This window comes from Rhinoraja longicauda, chromosome 4 (assembly GCF_053455715.1).
Source record: "Rhinoraja longicauda isolate Sanriku21f chromosome 4, sRhiLon1.1, whole genome shotgun sequence".
Lineage (NCBI taxonomy): Eukaryota > Metazoa > Chordata > Chondrichthyes > Rajiformes > Arhynchobatidae > Rhinoraja > Rhinoraja longicauda.
Window position 1 is genome coordinate 68,445,752 of NC_135956.1, and position 20,137 is coordinate 68,465,888.

A 20,137-nucleotide genomic window follows, 5' to 3' on the forward strand; every position below is an offset into this window, starting at 1 on the left:
CAGAAACCTTACGAAAACGTTTGAATTTTTTTTTGCTTTTTGTAATTAAAAGACATGCAGCAATAGCCACATTTAACGAATGCAGTTACTCTTGGGACACCAATACGTACAAATATGTAATCTATGCCAACTGAAAAAAGTGTTCCTTATTACTTCCTCTAAAGAGACCTGAAAATATAGTGATTGGATTACAGCTCTTCATAGGCTTTTCTTTGCAAAATAATCTTTTCAAACAAAGAGTTCACATGCCATTATCTTTCAACAAGAATAGGGACAAGTCTCAATGAAATTGTGTATTGAAAGCAAATTAAATATAAAACATTAAAGGTAAACATCTGTCCCTTTCTCCCTATCCCGGGTTTCCCCCCCCCCCCTCTCATCTCTGTGCCCCACCTGGATGTGAAGCCCATTTCTTCTTTTCCCCTTCATCCCTTCCACTTCCATCGACATTCTCTCCTCTGGCTTCACATTTCATGCCTCTTCTATCCTTATCTAATACTTTTTATCTTTTCATCTCTGGCCTTTGCCCCTCTATCTGCCTATAAAAACCCTCTTCATCTTTATCTACCTAACACTGGCCAGGTTTTTCATGCCCCACCTCTCTTTTCCAGCTTTCTCCCATGTCTGGGGGGAGAATCAGCCTGCAGGAGGGTCGGGACAAAATGTCTTTGGATTAGTTTGGTTTTGAGATACAGGCCCGATGGCCCACTGGGTCCGCGCCGACCAGCGATCCCCGCATATTAACACCACCCTACACACACTAAGGTCGAGTTTTGCATTCACCAAGCCAATTTACCTACGTACCTGAACGTCTTTGGAATGTGGGAGGAAACCGAAGATCTTGGAGAAAACCCATGCGGTCACGGGGAGAACATACAAACTCCGTACAGACAGCACCCGTAGTCGGGATTGAACCCGGGTCTCCGGCGGTGCAAGAGCTGTAAGGCAGCAACTCTACCGCTGCGCCACCGTGCTGTCACCTATCCACGATCTCCAAAGATGTTGCAAGAGTTACCCCAGAATTTTGTTTCTTTTTTGGTAAACCAAGATCTGCAGTTCCTTGTGTCTACCAAAAAAAAAGAAATTGCTGGAGAAACTCAGCGGGTCAGGCTGCTTCTGTGATGGGAAATGGACAGACAACATTTACGGTCGTTTTGAGTCTGAAGAAGGATCATAACCTGAAATGCCACTTGTTCATTCTCTCCACAGATGCTGCCTGACTCTTTGAGTTCCTCCAGCACTTTGTGTTTTGCAAATGTACAGGGTGTTGGGGAGGCCACACCTGGAGTGCTATGTACCTTTTGTCTCTAGACTGCTGCAGTTCACACAAAGTGAATCAGGCAAGTTAGAGTCAAGGAAGGAACATTGTAGACTCGAGGAACTGCAGAATCTTGCGTAGAACGCAAAGTGCTGGCGCAACTCGGTGAGTCAGGCAGCATTTCTGGAGAACATGGATAATTGATGTTTCAGGTCGGGACCTTTCTTCAGACTGAAGAAACGTCACCTATCAATGTTCTCCAGGGATATTGCTTGACCGGCTGAGTTATCCCAGCACTTTGTAGACACAAGGAACTGCAGAATCTTGTGTAGAACACAATGTCCTTCCTTGACCCTAACTTGCCTGATACATTTGCTGAGTTACTCCAGCACTTTGTGTGCTTTATTTCAAGGAACGACATTCCCTGACTGTGGAAAAACTTCTGTGGATGATTTTGGTCAAAGTTGAATGGATGGAGTGAAAACTGGTAGAGCACAATCCAATAACTAGGCAAGAGTGCATGATTTAAATAATCTTCATGAAATTTGCCTGGATTTTAAAAATACAGTCACAGAACAGTTCTTTGGATGAAGAGAAAATGATTCTTGTAACTTTTCTGGCAGAATTCATAGCGTGCATATTTCGTGTTTGGCCGAATGTGCGTGAGACAGTGAGGGAACAATTTATCCCTGGTCGGTCAGTTCAGCAGCTGGAAGCTTCATCCGGCATCCATCAAAGATACACATGCCATTGATTGCTTTTTCAGGCAAGTAATGCGGAGATGCATGACAGTACCTGTGAGCAGAACCTTTGGCCAGAGGTTCAGACACATGCTCTGGGTGAAGTAGGATTTGCAACGGTTGTTGAGCCCTTTCCAATGACGTTGGATGATTACACTGACAGCCATCTGGCCCATTGGAAAACAGCTCAGTCTGGAATGAAGTTTAGTTCTTTTAACCTCTGGGAATGAGGTACTAAACCAGGAAGTGCTGGAAGTATACTGAAGATAGACGCAAAATGCTTAGTTTAGTTTAGAGATACAGCGCAGAAACAAGCCCTTTGTCCCATCGAGTCTGCACAGACCAGTGAATACCTCGTACACTACCATTATCCTACACACTAGGAACAATTTACAATTTTTACCAAAGCCAATTAACCTATAAACCTCTACGTCTGTGGAATTTGGGAGGAAACCGGAGCACCCGGAGAAAACCCAGGTGGTCACGGGGAGAATATGCAAACTCCAGAAAGTATAAACTCTGTACAGACAGCACCCCTAGTCAGGATTGAACCCAGGTCTCTGGCACTGTAGGGCAGCATCTCTACTGCTGTGCCACCGTACAGCCCCTTGTTGGAGTTGAGAATGCTGGAGTAACTCAGTGGGTCAGGCAGTGTCTCTGGCGAAAAGCATTAGGTGATGTTTTGGGTCGGAACCCTTCTTTAGACTGAAAGATAGAGAAGGCCAGAACAAAACAGGGCTGACAACAGATGACCTCGGAAAGGGTGGAGTCCATAATGGCCCATCGTTATATGCGCTAATGACAGGGATGCAAGGATGCGAACAGTGGAATTAGTAAGGCGAGTAGGGTAGGGAAGGGGGGAGAGAAGGGGGCAATAGGAATATGGCCTTTGGTATCTGAAATATGGAGAAGGGAAGGATTCATTCGAAAACTTCGACAACGATGTTACCAAGGAGTTTAAGGCTTGTGGACTTGTAGAGAGAGGTTGGGACTTTTTTCTTTGGCCTGTAGGAGGCTGTGGGGTGACCTTATTGTGGTGATCAAGATCATGAGGGGCATGGTTAAAGGGAATACTTTTCCCCAGGGTGGAGGATTCCAAAACTAGAGGGCATAGGCTTAAGGCAAGAGATTTAAGAGAGTCTTTTAGCGTGGTATAGAGCAATTTATAGAGGGCCAATTAATCTACAAACCTGCACATCTTTAGGATGTGGGAGGAAACCAGAGCACCTGGAGGAAACCCACGCGGTCACGGGGAGAATGTGCAAACTCCGCACAGACAGGATCGAACCCGGGTCATTGGCGCTGTGAGACAGCAAATCTACCAGCTGTGCATCTGCGCCGCCCTCTCAAGCTGATCAAGTCCTGAATCACAACTTTGTCACTCAGAGGGTAGTCCATATCTACAATAAGCTGCCAGAGAAAGCTGTAGATGAGGATACAATAATGGTTTTTAATCAGACATTTGAACAGATAAACAGATAGGAAGGGTTTGGATGAGGATCAGGATGTGGGAGGGAGCTCCCCTCAGTACCTCCCCCCCCCACAGTGAGCCATATGTAGAATTGTGCTGAGCTTAATTCGTTTCTCATCGTTACTTCAACCGTATATCGTGTACATTAGTGTTTGAGACATCCCTGGGCAGAACACAGATACAACACTTACTTTACCCTCTCCTGGGCAGGACTCTAAGCTGTGCGTCTGATAACTTGCTGCTCCTTCCTACTGTCCTGGTGATAACACACAGTTAAATCCACACTGAGCCCTGGCAGATGGCCCGGACATTATCAGATATGGAACTGAGCTACATGACTGAGACTCAGGCATCTGCGCCCACCTGTATGAACTTGAGTAACTGGGGAAAATTACTGTGTTACGCTGCCAATCTTTCCGACTGCATACACATTCATTCACTGCCCAGTCTTGTTTTAATTCCCTTTGCACCAACAAGCTTACGTTAACGTTCAGAAACAAATAATTGCAGATGCTGGTTTATACCAAGGATGGACACAAAGTGCTGGAGTAACTCAGAGGGTCAGGCAGCATCTCTGGAGAAAAAAGGATGGGTGACGTTTTGTGTCGGGACTCTTTTGTTCAGGTTCTGAAGAAGTGTCCCGATCCGAAACATCACCCATCCTTTTTCTCCAGAGATGCTGCCTGACCTGCTGAGTTACTCCAGCACTTTGGTAAACACCAGCATTTGATGGATTTTATTGACAATAAATTCAACTTGACTTGACTTGCCTTGATTTAAAGTTCATTGGTGTGGGGAATTCATTGAATTGTAGTAAATTGGACATTTGTGAATATCAGTTTGAAATAGCATGCATATTGCAGATCAGTGGTGCAGTGGGATTAGTTTTGAGATTGAGGCAAGGTTGAGTAGAAAGAGGGGCAGTAGGAATAGTTTGGGGATTGGTGCAGGACAGTGTTGAGAGTGTTGCAGGACAATGGGATTAGTTTTGAGTTTAATGCAAGTTGGGGTAGAAAGTTGGGAAGTGGGATTAGTTTGGGGGTTGATGCAGGACTGGAAAGTGGAGCTGTGAGAATAGTTTCGGGATTGGGGCAGGGTTGTGCAGAGAATGGGCTCGTGGGATAAGTTTGGGGATTGTTTCAGGACAGCATAGAGAGTGGGGCAGTAGGATTAGTTTAGGAATTGGGTTAAAACTGTGTAGAAATATCGATGGAGGGATTAGTTTGGGGGATTAGTGTCGGACAGTGTGAGAAGTGGAGCAGTACGCTGTTATGTTTGGAACAACACCCAGAGTGCATGAGATTTAACCCCACGCACAGACAACTCATCCTAACACCATCAACAAATCAGCAGAAAGTTTAAACACGTCGGCCCTTGCATTATTTTGAAGACAAACAGTAATTGCAACAAACATGAGGAAATGTGGACTGAGGACAGGGCAGTCTGTCTGTGAAACCCGTGGGGTGAGGGACCCACTGCCACATGAGTCTTTGCCCAACGTATTATTTCTCAACTGGAAATGATCAAACCTCACTGACTTCTGTCTGATGCACAAATGTAATCCAGCCAAATCCCCCTCCTAGCAGTTATCACGGTAGACCGCTGCTGATGGTATTACCGATGATCCTAAAAGCACGCGGTTACAAAACGTCTCGTGATTTGCATTTGGTTTAAACTCTGTAACCTTGAGAAACTTATTCACAAAATGCTGGAGTAACTCAGCAGGTCAGGCAGCATCTCAGGAGAGAAGGAATGGGCGACGTTTCGGGTCGAGACCCTTCTTCAGACTGATGTCAGGGGGGGCGGGACAAAGGAAGGATATAGGTGGAGACAGGAAGATAGAGGGAGATCTGGGAAGGGGGAGGGGAAGAGAGGGACAGAGGAACTATCTAAAGTTGGAGAAGTCAATGTTCATACCGCTGGGCTGCAAGCTGCCCAGGCGAAATATGAGGTGCTGTTCCTCCAATTTCCGGTGGGCCTCACTATGGCACTGGAGGAGGCCCATGACAGTAAGGTCAGACTGGGAATGGGAGGGGGAGTTGGTGCTCAGCCGCCGGGAGATCAGATTTGTTAATGCGGACTGAGCGCAGGTGTTGAGCGAAGCGATCGCCGAGCCTGCGTTTGGTTTAGCCGATGTAAATAAGTTGACATCTGGAGCAGCAGATGCAATAGATGAGGTTGGAAGACCTTGAGAAACTTGTAATTTAGTTTAGTTTTGGCTTACAGCGTGGAAATAGGCCCTTCGGCCCACTCACTGGGATGGAGGAATCAAGAACGAGGGCACAGGTTTAAGGTGAGAGGAGAAAAATTTAATAGGAACCTGCGGGGCAACTTTTTCACTCAGAGGGTGGTGGGTATCTGGAACGAGTTGCCTGAGGAGGTAGTCGAGGCATGTATAATAACATTTTAAAGAAAATCGGACTGGTACATAGATAGGAAAGGTTTAGAGGGCTAAGGGCCCAATGCAAGCAGGTGGGACTAGTGTAGATGGGGCATCTTGGATGAGTTGGGCCGAAGGGCCTGCTTCCCTGCTGCATGACTCTATGGTTCTACTTGCTGATGGAACAAACCCGAAGGGCCAAGTGGCCTTCTGCCATGCCTGCTTACCATGTTTCCTCTCGGTCCCCCTCTCGTTACTGATTTTCCCTCAGTCCTCCCACGTGCTTGGTGTTTGAGCGTGAGCGTTCCAACTACTGTTGGGGAGCCGATTGGAAGCAGATGTGGGAGCAGCTGGCCAGGGCTGTGGCAGTTGATTCCATGCAAGGCAGTCACTCTGGCACTCATCCATGAGGCACGAGGTTCATTCCGAGACCGGCAGCCACGTACCCAAGCTGAGCCTCTCCAGAGCACCTACCCACGAACAGACGGGGTGAATGTCGAGTCTTTTCCCCAGGGTAGGGCATCAGGAACCGCACACTGGTTGGTTTAAGGCAGGAAGGGAAAGATTTAATAGGAAACTAAGGGGCAATCTTTTCGCATAGTGGGTGTATGGAATAAGCTGCCAGAGGAGGCCATCAGGGCGGCACAGTGGCGCAGCGGTAGAGCTGCTGCCTTACAGCGCCAGGGACCAGGTTTGATCACGACTACGGGTGCTGTCTGTACGAAGTTAGTACGTTCTCAATGTGACCGTGAGGAGTAAGTTTTTTACACAAAGGGTGGTGGGTGAATGGAATGAGTTGCCGGAGGAGGTTGTTGAGGCAGGTACCATCACAACATTTAAGAGTCATTTGGACGGGTACATGGATAGGATAGCTTTAGAGGTATGTGGGCCAAACACAGGCAGATCGGACTAGTGTAGTTGGGGCTTGTTGGTTCGTGTGGGCAGGTTGGGCTGAAGGGCCAACTTCCGCACTGACACTTAAGAATATGAATGGAGGGATATGGATCATGTGCAGGCAGAGAAGATTAGTTTAACTTGATATCATGTTCAGCACGGACATTGTGGGCCGAAGAGCCTGTTCTTGTGCTCTTTCCCCCTCTGCGTTCCCAGCAGGGGGAGAAGATGGAAAGGTGGCAAGGTACTGAAAGGAAAACGGACCTTTTCCCACTTTGCTTGAATTGCGCGCATCGGGGAGTTGAGGGCATGCACATCTTCACGGCAGGTTGCGGCAGCTGCAGGGGGAGTCATTCCAGGGGAGACTGCAGCGCTGACGTGTGCTGGCCGGGCAGCCTTCCAGCTTGAAACTAAACCCAACCTGATGTGTTCCCATGCCAAGATACACTTGAAGCCCAGGACTCACATGACAGAAGAAAGATATTCCACACACTCAACATTGCTCCATCTGCCGTTTTGCCATCAAAACTTAAATATCAAAATGAAAATCATATGGAACAGTACAGACAGCATCTCTGGAGAAAATGGGCCGGTGATGTTTCGGGTCGGGACCCTTTAGGCGTTTTGAATCTGAAGAAGGATCATCACCTGAAACATCACCTGTCTATTCCCTCCACAGATGCTGTCTGACCCGCTGAGTTGTTTTTTTAGAGATACAGCGCGGAAACAGGCCCTTCGGCCCACAAAGTCCGCGCCGCCCAGCGATCCCCGCACATCAACACTATCCTACACACACTAGGGACAATTTTTACATTTACCCAGTCAATTAACCTACATACCTGTACGTCTTTGGAGTGTGGGAGGAAACCGAAGATCTCGGAGAAAACCCACGCAGGTCACGGGGAGAACGCACAAACTCCGTACAGACGACGCCCGTAGTCAGGATCGAACCTGAGTCTCCGGCGCTGCATTCGCTGTAAGGCAGCAACTCTACCGCTGCGTCACCGTGCCGCACGTTCCTCCAGCAATTTGTGCTTTGCAAATGTACATGGTATTGGTGAGATCACACCTGGAGTTCTGTGTACTGAGAGAAGTCCTTTTGTGCCTAGACTGCTGCAGGTCACACCCAGTGAATCAGGCAAGTTAGGGTCAAGGAAGGACATTGTCGACATAAGGAACTGCAGAATCTTGCGTAGAACACAAACTGCTGAAGTAACTCTGTGTCAGGCAGCACCTCTGGGGAGCATGGATAGGTGACGTTTCAGTTCAGGATGTTGCCTGACCTGCTGAATTACTCCAGCACTTTGTGTTTTTTGCGTAAACCAGCATCTGCAGTTCTTTGTTTCTAAATAGAACAGTACAGTACTAGAACAGGCCCTTCGGCCCACAATGTCCATGCTGAACATAATGCCAACTCCAACTCTTATCTGCCAGTACAGAATCCATATCCCTCCATTCCCTGCATATTCATGTGTCTATCCAAAAGTGTCTTACACAGCACTATGTATTATAAATAGTGGTATTTAGTGCCACAAAATTATGAGAGACATAGGCAGGTTAGGCAGTCAGAACCTATTTTCCTCAGGGTGGAAGTGTCAAAGACTAGAGGGCTTAGCTTTAAAGTGAGAGGGGTAAAATTTAATGAAGATATGCAGGGGAATTTATTTTTACACAGAGTTCAATAATGCCATCGGGAAGAAGAAGGTACAGGAGTCTGTAAACTGTGACGTCCAGGTTCAGGGGCAGCTTCTTCCCTACAACCATCAGGCTATTAAACATCATAACCTCCAAATAGGTTCTGAACTATACAGACTTGTGGGCATTGCTTTTGACTTTTTGCACTGCTATTGTTTGTTTTTATGTGTGCATATATATTTATACATATATATATATATATATGTATTTGTGTATGTGTATATATATAAATTCTTATTCATATATATATATATATATGTATTTGTGTGCGTGGATATGTATGTTTATATAAATTCTTACTTGTAGCAGCACAATAGAACATGTAAAAATTGTATTCTGTAAACAATATAATAAATGGAAAAAAAACCCATGTATCAGTATATCAGAAACGTCACCCATTTCCTCCCTCCAGAGATGCTGCCTGTCCCGCTGAGTTACTCCAGCATTTTGTGCCTATCTTCAGTCTATTCTGTTGTGCTGCTGAAAAAAAAATCATTGTTCTGTTTGGGACATATGACAACCAAAAGACTCTTGACTCTTGAATGAGATCTCCCAGAGTTTATGCTGACAGCTATACAGGTTCTGTGGGACGAACAAACAATATAATGTTGAGCCCTCGGTGTCTCTGAGCTTATTTGTGACAGATCGCAAGTGGATGTTTAATTCAGGTGTTACCACTGGGGCATTGTGGTGTTGTAGCTTCAGAGCCAAGACCCGCAGAACAAAGTCGCAACACGGTGCTTAATCATCTGTATCTACTGACATTTAACTTCAGGAAGAGATAAATGTCCAGCCTTTGAATGAATAGACTGCAGACACAATAAATCCAGCAACTTGTCTTAAACAAAATATCTTACTGTTATGGAACAAGTGGATCAGCACATTAGAAAGGTCAGACATATTGTTTGCAAGCAAGCTTCAATTGCTTGACTATGGCCAAGTCTTTCCTCGCCTTCAGCTCTTCCCCCCCACCTCACCCTCTACGTTCAGTCTTATGAAGGGCCCCGACGCGAAACATCGCCTGTCCTTTCCTCCAGAGATGCTGCCTGACCCGTTGAGATACTCCAGCACTTTGTGTCTATCTTCGGTATAAACCAGTGCCTGCAGTTCTTTGTTTCTACAAGATGATGAAGGGTCTCGACCCAAAACGTCACCTATCCATGTCCTCCAGAGATGCTGCCTGATGTACTGAGTTACTTCCGCTCTTTGTGTACTTTTGAGATGATTGTCATATTAGTTTTTAGAAAACAAATCCAAGAGGGGGTCCATATTACTGCTGCCTCACAGCGCTGGAGACCTGGGTTTGATCCTGACCTTGGGAGCTGTCTGTGTGGAGTTTGTACGTTCTCCCTGCGACTGCATGGGTTTCCTCCAGGTGCTCCAATTTCCCCCCACATACCAAAGTCGGCAGGTTTGTAGGTTAATTGACCCTCTGTAAATTGTCCGTCGTGTGTAGGGAGCGATTGGGAAAGTGGAATAACATAGAACTAGTGTGAATCGGTGGTCGGTGATCAGCGGGGACCCAGTGGGCCGAAGGGTCTGTTTCCATGATGTATCTCTCTAAATCTAAATCTCTCCAAAATTTAAAACAACTGTCTATTTGGCGACACAAGAGACTGCGGATGATGGAACCTTGAGAAAAAAAAGCAAAGTACTGGAGGAACTCAGCGGGTTAGGCAGCATCTGTGGCGGGAAATGGACATGCGACATTTCGGATCGGATTCTTCAGCTTAGATGGGGCATGTTGGTCGGCATGGACCAGTTGGACTGAAGGGCCTGTGTCCATTCTGTATTTGTTCACTATTTGAAACTCAATGTGATCCATTGAGTTCCTCCAGCAGTTTGTTTTTGGCACGTAGATCAACCCAGATTCCAGTTGCTTTGACTCAACCTGTCCAGTGTTGAGAGATATCTCCTTGCAAATAGGGATGAGATCATACATGGAGTGACATCACTGCCAAAGTAGAGTTGTTTAAACCACAATAACTACAGATATCATCCTAGCCTATCTCACTTCCCATAAATCTACCTCTGCAAAAGTTTTGTTAAATTTGCGTAGCAACAGTTGTGATTTTCAAAGTAACTGTAGACTTAATCCCTTAAACGTTTGACACTCCTTTTGAGTAATTCCAAACAGTTCAGACTTGAACAAGACTGTTATATTCAAACATTAACAAAATAGGCACCAATATAATGTCTGTCCAACATTTTAGTCGAGATCATGATGATTTTTTTTGAAAGATAAAGTAAACTGACCTTCTGCTCTGAGATTCTTTGAATACAAAGTCGAGTGGTTTATGCTCATATCCCAAAACAGAACAATGAAATTCTTACTTACAGCAGCCCAGCAGATATGTAAACATAGACATTGCTGGAGTAACTCAAGGGGTCAGGCAGCATCTCTGGACAAAAGTCGGACTGAGCGTAGGCCTACGTGATGTGCTGAACACCTCCGCTCCGTCCGACTAGGCCTATGCGATCTTTTGCCAAACACGTTAATTCCCATTCCCACACTGACCTTTCTGCCTGGGCCTCCTCCACTGTCAAAGTGAGGCCACACGCAAAATGGAGGAACAGAACCTCATATTTAGCTTGGGCAGCTTACAACCCAGTTTTATGATAATGATTTCCCCAACTTCAAGTAACCCTTGCATCCCCTCTCTCTCCGTCCCTCCCCCACCCTAGTCATCGTACTACTGTCACTGTTATCCTGCTTACTTTCCCTGTTGGTACCCATCTTAATCACCTTTTCCACAGCCAACAATGGACCATTGTGGGCTCCAACTTTCCTTGATCATTGGTGCTGGCTTTGATTTGTTCTTTTTATATCTTTCATTTATTTGTTCTTTGTACCTTTTCATACCTGTTTTCCCTCTCCCCTGACTCTCAGTCAGAAGAAGGGTCTCGACCTGAAACATCACCTATTCCTTTCATCCAGAGATGCTGCCTGACCCATTGAGTTACTCTAGCAATTTGTGTCTATCTTTGGTTCTACAGTTTCTTCCTACAAATTTTATCCATCTACTTTGGTCCATAGGTCAAGGAGGACCTTGAGGGAACAGATTCCACCATATCATTTATCCAAAATGTTAAATCTGTGTCTCTCGGCCTTTGAATCATCCTTCAATAGGAACAGCTTCCTCTCTCAACCCTCTCTAAACCCTGCTAGGGTGATCGGCTAGAGATTTACAAAGCCAAAGGAATAGATCGGGTAAATGCACAGAGTCCTTTGCCCAGTGTAAAGGAATTGAGAGTCAGAGGACGTAGATTTAAGTTGAGGGGGGAAAGATTTAATTAGTGACTGTTGAATTAGTGACCTGAGGAGAAACTTCTTTACACAAAGGATGGTGGATGTATGGAACGAGCTGTCATAGGAGCTAGTTGAGGCAGGTATTATGATAACATGTAAGAAACATTTGGACAGGTACATGGATAGGATAGGTTTAGAGGGATATGGGATAAGTACAGGCAGATGGGACTAGTGTAGATGGGGCATGTTGGTCGGCGTGGGCTAGTTAGGCCATCCATACTGTATGACTCTATGTCCACCACTCAATAAACCTCCTCCCAACCTCCACTAACCCAAGGAGAAGAACCTCAGCATCTTCACCACCACCCCCAGCAGTGCGTTTCAGGCCCCCACCACTCTCTGTTTTAAAAAAAAAACTTGCCCTACACAACATCTCCTTAAATTTTCCCGCTCACAACTTAAAGCTATGCCATCTAGTATTTGACGTTTCCACTATGGGGAAAAAGGTTCTAATTGTCTATCCTAGCTATGCCTCTCATAATTTTATATATTTTACTTTGGTTTAGTGGAGGCCAATTCTCTGAATGCATTCAAGAGAGAGCTGGATAGAGCTCTTAAGGATAGCGGAGTCAGGGGATATGGGGAGAAGGCAAGAACGGGGTACTGATTGAGAATGATCAGCCATGATCACATTGAATGGCGGTGCTGGCACGAAGGGCCGAATGGCCTCCTCCTGCACCTATTGTCTATTGTCTATTGTTTAGAGATACAGCGCGGAAGCAGGCCCTTCGGCCCACCAAGTCCGCACCAACTAGCCATCCACGTACACTAGCACTATCCTACACACTAGGGACAATTTACAATTCTTACCGAAGTCAATCAACCCACAAACCTGTACATCTTTGGAATGTGGGAGAAAACCTGAACACCCAGAGAAAACCCACGCTGTCACGGGGAGAACGTACAAACTCCGTATAGACATCACCCGTGGTCAGGATTGAACCCGGATCTCAGGATCTCACCATAAGGCAGCAACTCTACCGCCGCGCAACCGTGCCTCTCCGATTTCTGTCAGGTCGCCCCTCAGCCTCTGACATTCCAGAGAAAACAATCCAAGTAAACAATCACGTTCTCTGGTGTTGCAAAGTCTGTACACCACCTCACCTCTACGAACAGCCTTTTATCTCCCAGTGCAATAATTTGTAGACCTGTGTTCCCTTGGGCTGATTACCTAGTATTTATCTCATTAGACTCTATCCATAACTGTGAACCTTAATAACAGCCTTGAGCTATGGATCCGCTGATTAACATCATTAAATGCTGATGTCTGAACAGGTCTATGAATATTTTCTTCTGCAATATTTCTGTATCTACAGTCACTAATTAAAGAGTAATTTAGACTGCAATTTCTCTTGTGGAGTCCTGTCATTTTCTTTATTTGGCTAATTTATTATTAATTTCCCCTTCAAATAAACACGCCATCAATTTATTGGAGGCAGTCCATTAGGCTAAAAACACTGTTATCACTTTGTGCTCAATATATTAATTTCTTGTTCATCAGCCTGATGAGAGTACCATTGTTCTGATTCCTCTAGGCCAGGCAACTATAGTCTCCAGAATGAGAAAGTCTAATCATCCCCCTTGGCATCCAGTGGCTTTGTCAGCACCAAATACTTACAGTCAGTATCCAGTGAGTTAACACAGAGCAGTACAGCACAGGAACTGACCCCACGGCCCACAATGTTCGTCCCGGGTATTATGTCTACTTAAACTGCAGTTAAATCAAAGTGAAAATGTTAAACAAACTTCATCTAGTGCCTGGAGAAAGTGGGGGAATGACTCTCAACCGGAATAAAAGGTTGTAAAGAGTGTAAAGAGCTCACTAACATAGAACAGTACAGCACAGGAACAGGCCCTTCAGCCCAAAATATCCATGCAGAGTATTATGCCTAAAACGAATCTCCTCTGCCTGCACGTGATCCATATCCCTCCATTCCCTGTACCAAAAAGGACACAAAGTGCTGGAGTAACGCAGCAGGTCTGGCAATATCTCTGGAGAGCATGGACAATCTATGCTCTCCAGAGATGCTAACTTATTCGCTGAGTTACTCCAGCACTCTGTGTCGTTTTTTAAAATCATTGTATTTGTAGTCCATTATACTTGTGCAAATGACAATGAACTTGAACTTGAACTTTTAGATTTTAGATTTAGAGATACAGCGCGGAAACAGGCCCTTCAGCCCACCGAGTCCGCGCCGCCCAGCGCAATCCCCGCACATTAACACTATCCTACACACACTAGGGACAATTTTTACATTTACCCGGTCAATTAACCTACGTCTTTGGAGTGTGGGAGGAAACCGAAGATCTCGGAGAAAACCCACGCAGGTCACGGGGAGAACGTACAAACTCCGTACAGACGGCGCCCGTAGTCAGGATCGAACCTGAGGCTCCGGCGCTGCATTCGCTGTAAGGCAGCAACTCTACCGCTGCGCCACACTAGACTGTGGCGGTTCATGAAGGCAGCCCTCTTCCTTCTCAACTATGGAAGAGCAATAAACACTGGCCTTGATACTTGCATCCTGAAAATGAATTAAATATAATCTATTTAATGGTTTACATCTTCCCGGTTGTAAGTTCCGTTGTATTATTAATGAACGCCTGTGTCTTTTTAACAGCTCTTCCATGTGGCTTATTTACTTATCAAGTTTGCTAACTCTCCTCGGCCAGACCTTTGGGTCCTTGAGCGCTCAGTTGACTTTGGAAGATCTTACAAGCCTTGGCAGTACTTTGCTCGTGAGTCTCGTAGCTTTTATTTTCCTTTGTTTTCTACATGATGCCAAGTTAAACTAGTATATAGACACACGCAGAAACATAAATTATACATCAATTGTACAAGACAGTGTAAAAAGAAACGACTGTGGAGAAAATACTGCTGAAGATGGACACAAAGTGCTGGAGTAACTCAGCGGGTCAGACAGCATCTCTGGAGAAAAGGAATATGTGATGTTTCAGGTCAACACCCATCTTCACCAGATTGATCCCTGGGATGGCAGGACTTTCATATGAAGAAAGACTGGATAGACTAGGCTTATACTCGCTGGAATTTAGAAGACTGAGGGGGGATCTTATTGAAACATATAAAATTCTTAAGGGGTTGGAGAGGCTAGATGCGGGAAGATTGTTCCCGATGATGGGGAAGTCCAGAACCAGGGGTCACAGCTTAAGGATAAGGGGGAAGTCTTTTATGACCGAGATGAGAAAACATTTCTTCACACAGAGAGTGGTGAGTCTGTGGAATTCTCTGCCACAGAAGGTAGTTGAGGCCAGTTCATTGGCTATATTTAAGAGGGAGTTAGATGTGGCCCTTGTGGCTAAAGGGATCAGGGGGTATGGAGAGAAGGCAGGTACAGGTTACTGAGCTGGATGATCAGCCATGATCATATTGAATGGCGGTGCAGGCTCGAAGGGCCGAATGGCCTACTCCTGCACCTATTTTCTATGTTTCTATGTTTCAGACCGAGAGTCGGGAGGCAGGGAAACTAGAGATATGAAAAGGTACAGAGCAAATCAGAGCCAGGATCAATGACTCAGGAAAGGCAGAGCCCCTAATGTTCCATTGTTGGCTGTGGAAGAGGTGATAACAAAGGGATACGAACAGTGAAGCTAGCAGGAGGGCCAGGGTGGCGGAGGGGTGCAGAGAGAGGGGAAATGCAAGGGTTACTTGAAAGTCGAGAAATCAATATTCATACCACTGGTGTAGGAAACAACTGCAGGTGCTGGTTTAAATCGAAAATAGACACAAAATGCTGGAGTAACTCAGCGGGACAGGCAGCATCTCTGGAGAGAAGGAATGGGTGACATTTCGGGTCGAGACCCTTCTTCAGACTGATGTCAGGGAAGTGGGTGGGACAGAGATAGAATGTAGTCGGAGACAGTAAGACTGGGAAGGGGAGGGGATGGAGAGAGAGGAAAAGCAAGGGCTATTTGAAGTTAGAGAAGTCAATGCTCATACCACTGGGTTGTAAGCTGCCCAAACGAAATATGAGGTGCGGTTCCTCCGAGAAAACAATGCTGCCCAACCTGCTGAGTATATCCAGTATCCTTTGCATTTACCTCAGATTTCTGACAAGTGCAGTATTTTCCCATCCCATTATAATTCAGGCCGATGATCTTTCATCAATTTCCTGATGATTTATATAACATAGAACAGTACGGTGCAGGAACAGGCCCTTCAGCCCACAGTGTCTGTGCTGAACTGATACCAAGATAAACTACTCTCCTCTGTCTGCACGTGATCCATGTCAGTCCATTACCTGTATGTCCATGTGCCTATCTAAATGCCTCTTAAATGCCTCAATCGAAAAGACCATAAAATATAGGAGCAGGATATTTACTGGACTTTCCTGGACTTTATCTTGCAAAAAACATGACTCCATTTGTACACTGTGGATGGCTTGATTGTAATCAAGTAAAGTCTTTTCGCTGACTGGATAGCATGCATCAATAGAGTTTTTCACTATATCTCAGTACACGTGACACTAAACTAAACTAAACTAAGCTGAAAGGATAGGAATGGGTTTAGAGGTAGATGACCAAATGCAGGCAAATTGGACTAGCTCAGTGCGCCAACTTGGTGGGCATGGAGCAGGTGGGCCGATGGGGCCGTTTCTGTGCTGTATAGCTCTGTGACTCTGTGCTAAGGTATTGGTAACAAGTCTCAGGTTTTAAAAGATGTCCTTGGCCTCTGTTCTCCCCAGATTCCAAACGTGACTGCGAAGAGCTGTTTGGGACGAGAGCACATGAACGGATTACGAGGGATGACGATGTTATCTGTTCTACGGATTATTCGCGGGTTCTGCCTCTGGAGAATGGGGAGGTGAGGATCATGCCCGATGTCGAGGGCCACACGTGGAAGCGAGGCAGAGTGAAGTTCAACTTCTGTCTCGCAGGCTGTCCGTGGACAGGAGCTGCACCCAGACTTTAGACTTTTAGATTTTAAAGATCCAGCCCACAGAGTCCGTGCCGACCAGCAATCCCCATTCACTAACACTACCCTACACACTTGCGGCAATTTACAATTTTACCGAAGCTAAGTAACCTACAAACCTGTACGTCTTTGGAGCAATGGGAGGAAACCGAAGCGCCCGGAGAAAAACCACTAGGTCACAGGGAGAATGTACAAACTCCATACAGACAGCACCCGTAGTCAGGACACCAACCAATGAGCACCCGTTCACTAGTCCTATCATCAGAACTTAGAACTCAAAGTACTGGAGGAACTCAGCAGGTCAGGAAGAACCTGTGGATTCTGGGGGGGAGGGGAGGGGGGGAGGGGGAGTGGGGAATGGGGAGGGGGGAAGAGGGGAGGGGAGGATGCTGCACCAATGCAGGGGAGGTTTGGGCCCCACCGGTCCATTTGGTCTAGTATCTCTCTCAACCTGTCCCATCCATATACCTGTTAAAATATTTCTTAAACGTTGCAATAGTCAACACCTCAACTACCTCCTGCGGCAGCTTGTTCCATACGCCACCATTCTTTGTGTGAAAAGTCTTCCCTCAGGTTCCTATTAAATCTTTCCCCCCCTCACCATAAACCTATCTCCTCTGGCTCTTGTTTCCCTATTCTGGCCAAGAGATTGTGCATCAAACCGAAGAATTCTTCCCATGATTTTGTACACAAGAGTGAAATGTAAAGGCGGAGGGAGAGAGGGTGGAAGGGGATAGGAAGATGAAGTCAATAGGCAATAGACAATAGGTGCAGGAGTAGGCCATTCGGCCCTTCGAGCCAGCACAGCCATTCAATGTGATCATGGCTGATCATTCTCAATCAGTACCCTGTTCCTGCCTTCTCCCCACACCCCCTGACTCCGCTATCCTTAAGAGCTCTATCTAGCTCTCTCTTGAATGCATTCAGAGAATTGGCCTGCACTGCCTTCTGAGGCAGAGAATTCCACAGATTCACAACTCTGACTGAAAATGTTTTTCCTCATCTCTGTTCTAAATGGCCTACCCCTTATTCTTAAACTGTGGTCCGACCATTCTAAAAAAGACGGGGAGGTGATCTGGATTCCTGGACAAGGAGGTGATGGATAATATATTCCTTTATTCGTCCCACACCGGGGAAATTTACAATGTGGAGTAGCCACATCAATCAGGGGCTTTTCTCTACAAAACAGAGGGCCGAAGGGAGATCTGATTGTAAAAATACTCGGGGGGAATTACAAGGGTTGGCATTGAGAGGACAGTTCCAGCTGTGGAGATCTGCAACTGGGTCCTTTAAGAAGTACATAGTGAGAGCGTGTGGAACCTTGCACCACATGGTTCAGGCTGTTGGCAGAGAGGGTTAGAAAGAGTAAGTGCAGGAAATTGTTTCCAGAGATGGAGGATTGCTCTTCAGAGAAACCTGATTGGAAGGGGGCCATAACAAACTGTCAGAAGGGGTGCAGAAGAGATTCACCAGGATTCCTGAAGGGGGAGATGATGGATGTGTGGAAGGGCCAAGTCATTCGCAGACTTTTGTTCCTTGGACTTGTGTGGGCTTAAGTTACAGGGGGAGGTTGGAGACACTGGAACTTTTTTCTTTGGAGGCTAGGAGTCTGAGTGGTGACCTTATTGAGGTGTACAGGATCATGAGGGGCATGGATAAAGCGAACACGCACAGTCTTTTTCCCAAAGAGTGGATTATAAAACTCGAGGGCATAGGCGTAAGGGGAGAGGGGGGAGAGATTTAAGAGGGACCTCAGGGTAAACCTTTTCACTCTGAGGGTAGACAATAGACAATAGACAATAGGAGCAGGAGGAGGCCATTCGGCCCTTCGAGCCAGCACCGCCATTCAATGTGATCATGGCTGATCATTCTCAATCAGTACCCCGTTCCTGCCTTCTCCCCATACCCCCTGTCCGTATCTGGAATGAGCTGCCAGAAGGAGCTATAGAATCAGATACAACTTTGCCTTTTAAAAGACATTTGGACAGATATATGGATAGGAAGGGTTTAGAGTGATATGGGCCAAATTCAGGCAGATGGGACTTGCCCGGTAAGCCAACTTGGACAGCATGGACAAGGTGGGCCAAAAGGGCCCATTTTTGTGGTGTACAATTCAACAACAATTCAAAGTTGCCCATGAAAAAGAGAGATCTGTCGGGAAAGGTCATGATTATGGGATTGATTGGAGAGGTCTGTCAAACGGCTGGCAGAGGCACAACGGGCCAAATGGCCTTCATTTTATCTTATACATTGGGTCATTGGCACCTCGGTCAGAGCATCCCCATCACTTCTCTTCACTCTCCTGTTTTCCCTGTACACCTTCCACTTGCTCTCTCTCTGCCCATCATTACCTCTTTGATTCTTTATGCTATTAATCTGCGCAGTCGCGGCAGCCAATTAATCCGCCAATCGCTTGCCTTTGGGATGTGGGAGGAAACCCGATCACCCGGAGGAAACCCATGCGGTCACAGGGAGAATCTGCAAACTCCACACAGACAGCACCTGAGGTCAGGATCGAACCCTGGTTGCTGGAGCAGTGAGGAAGCAGAACTAAAATAAAACAAAGCCCTGGAGGATCTCAGTGGGGACCTGTGGTGGGGAATGGACAGACAATGTTTTGGGTCAGGATCCTTCAATCCGAAACGGTGCCTGTCCATTCCATCCACACATGCTACCTCCCTTTGGCCCATCTTGTCCATGCCGACCAAGTTGGCATACTGGGCTAGTCCCATTTGCCTTCATTGGCCCATAGCCCTCTAAACCCTTCCTATCCAGATATCTGTCCAAATCTATGTACTAAAACTCTCGTTTGTTATCTTGTTTGTGACTGAACTTCAGCCAAAACAGTACGCGATAGCGCGTCTGCAGCTCTTTGTTTCCTAGAACTAATTGCGAGATCACAGAGCTCTCTGATTCTGCTGTGGGATATTAAAAAAAAACATTAAAATTGCCTTGTACTCAATCTACCGTGAACGCCTCAACACGTGTGATGATGTTTTCTACAGATTGTCGTGTCCTTAGTTAATGGTCGGCCAGGGTCCACCATCTTCAACGACTCTCCCGTTTTAAGAGATTTCACAAAGGCCACGAACATCAGGCTGCGATTCCTACGGACAAACACCTTGCTGGGTCATCTCATCTCCAAGACTCAGAGGGATCCTACCGTCACTCGAAGGGTAGGTGCCGAGCTGACTCGATGCAAATGCATAAGATAAAGTAGACATAAAATGCTGGAGTAACTCAGCGGGTCAGGTGGCTCTTCTGGAGAACATGGATAGGTGACGTTTCGGGTCGGGACCCTTCTTCAGACTGAAAGTAGGGGGTTGTGGGGGAGGCCCGTTGGAGATGATGAGAACTTCTTCAGAGTAGGCATACCTTGAGGGGATAGAGGATGAGAACTTCTTCAAAGTAGGCATAACTTGAGGGGATAGAGGATGAGAACTTCTTCAAAGCAAGATA

At 46.2% G+C, this 20,137-nt stretch overlaps 1 protein-coding gene across 1 annotated transcript in view; it reads left to right on the forward strand.

The window, feature by feature from the left end:
* lama3 (laminin, alpha 3) overlaps positions 1-20,137 on the forward strand; it is a 195,125-nt gene that overhangs the window by 19,583 nt on the left and 155,405 nt on the right. Inside the window, 3 exon segments of the mRNA XM_078397982.1 lie at positions 14,367-14,484; positions 16,449-16,567; positions 19,684-19,854. Coding sequence (XP_078254108.1) covers positions 14,367-14,484; positions 16,449-16,567; positions 19,684-19,854 — 408 coding nt within the window.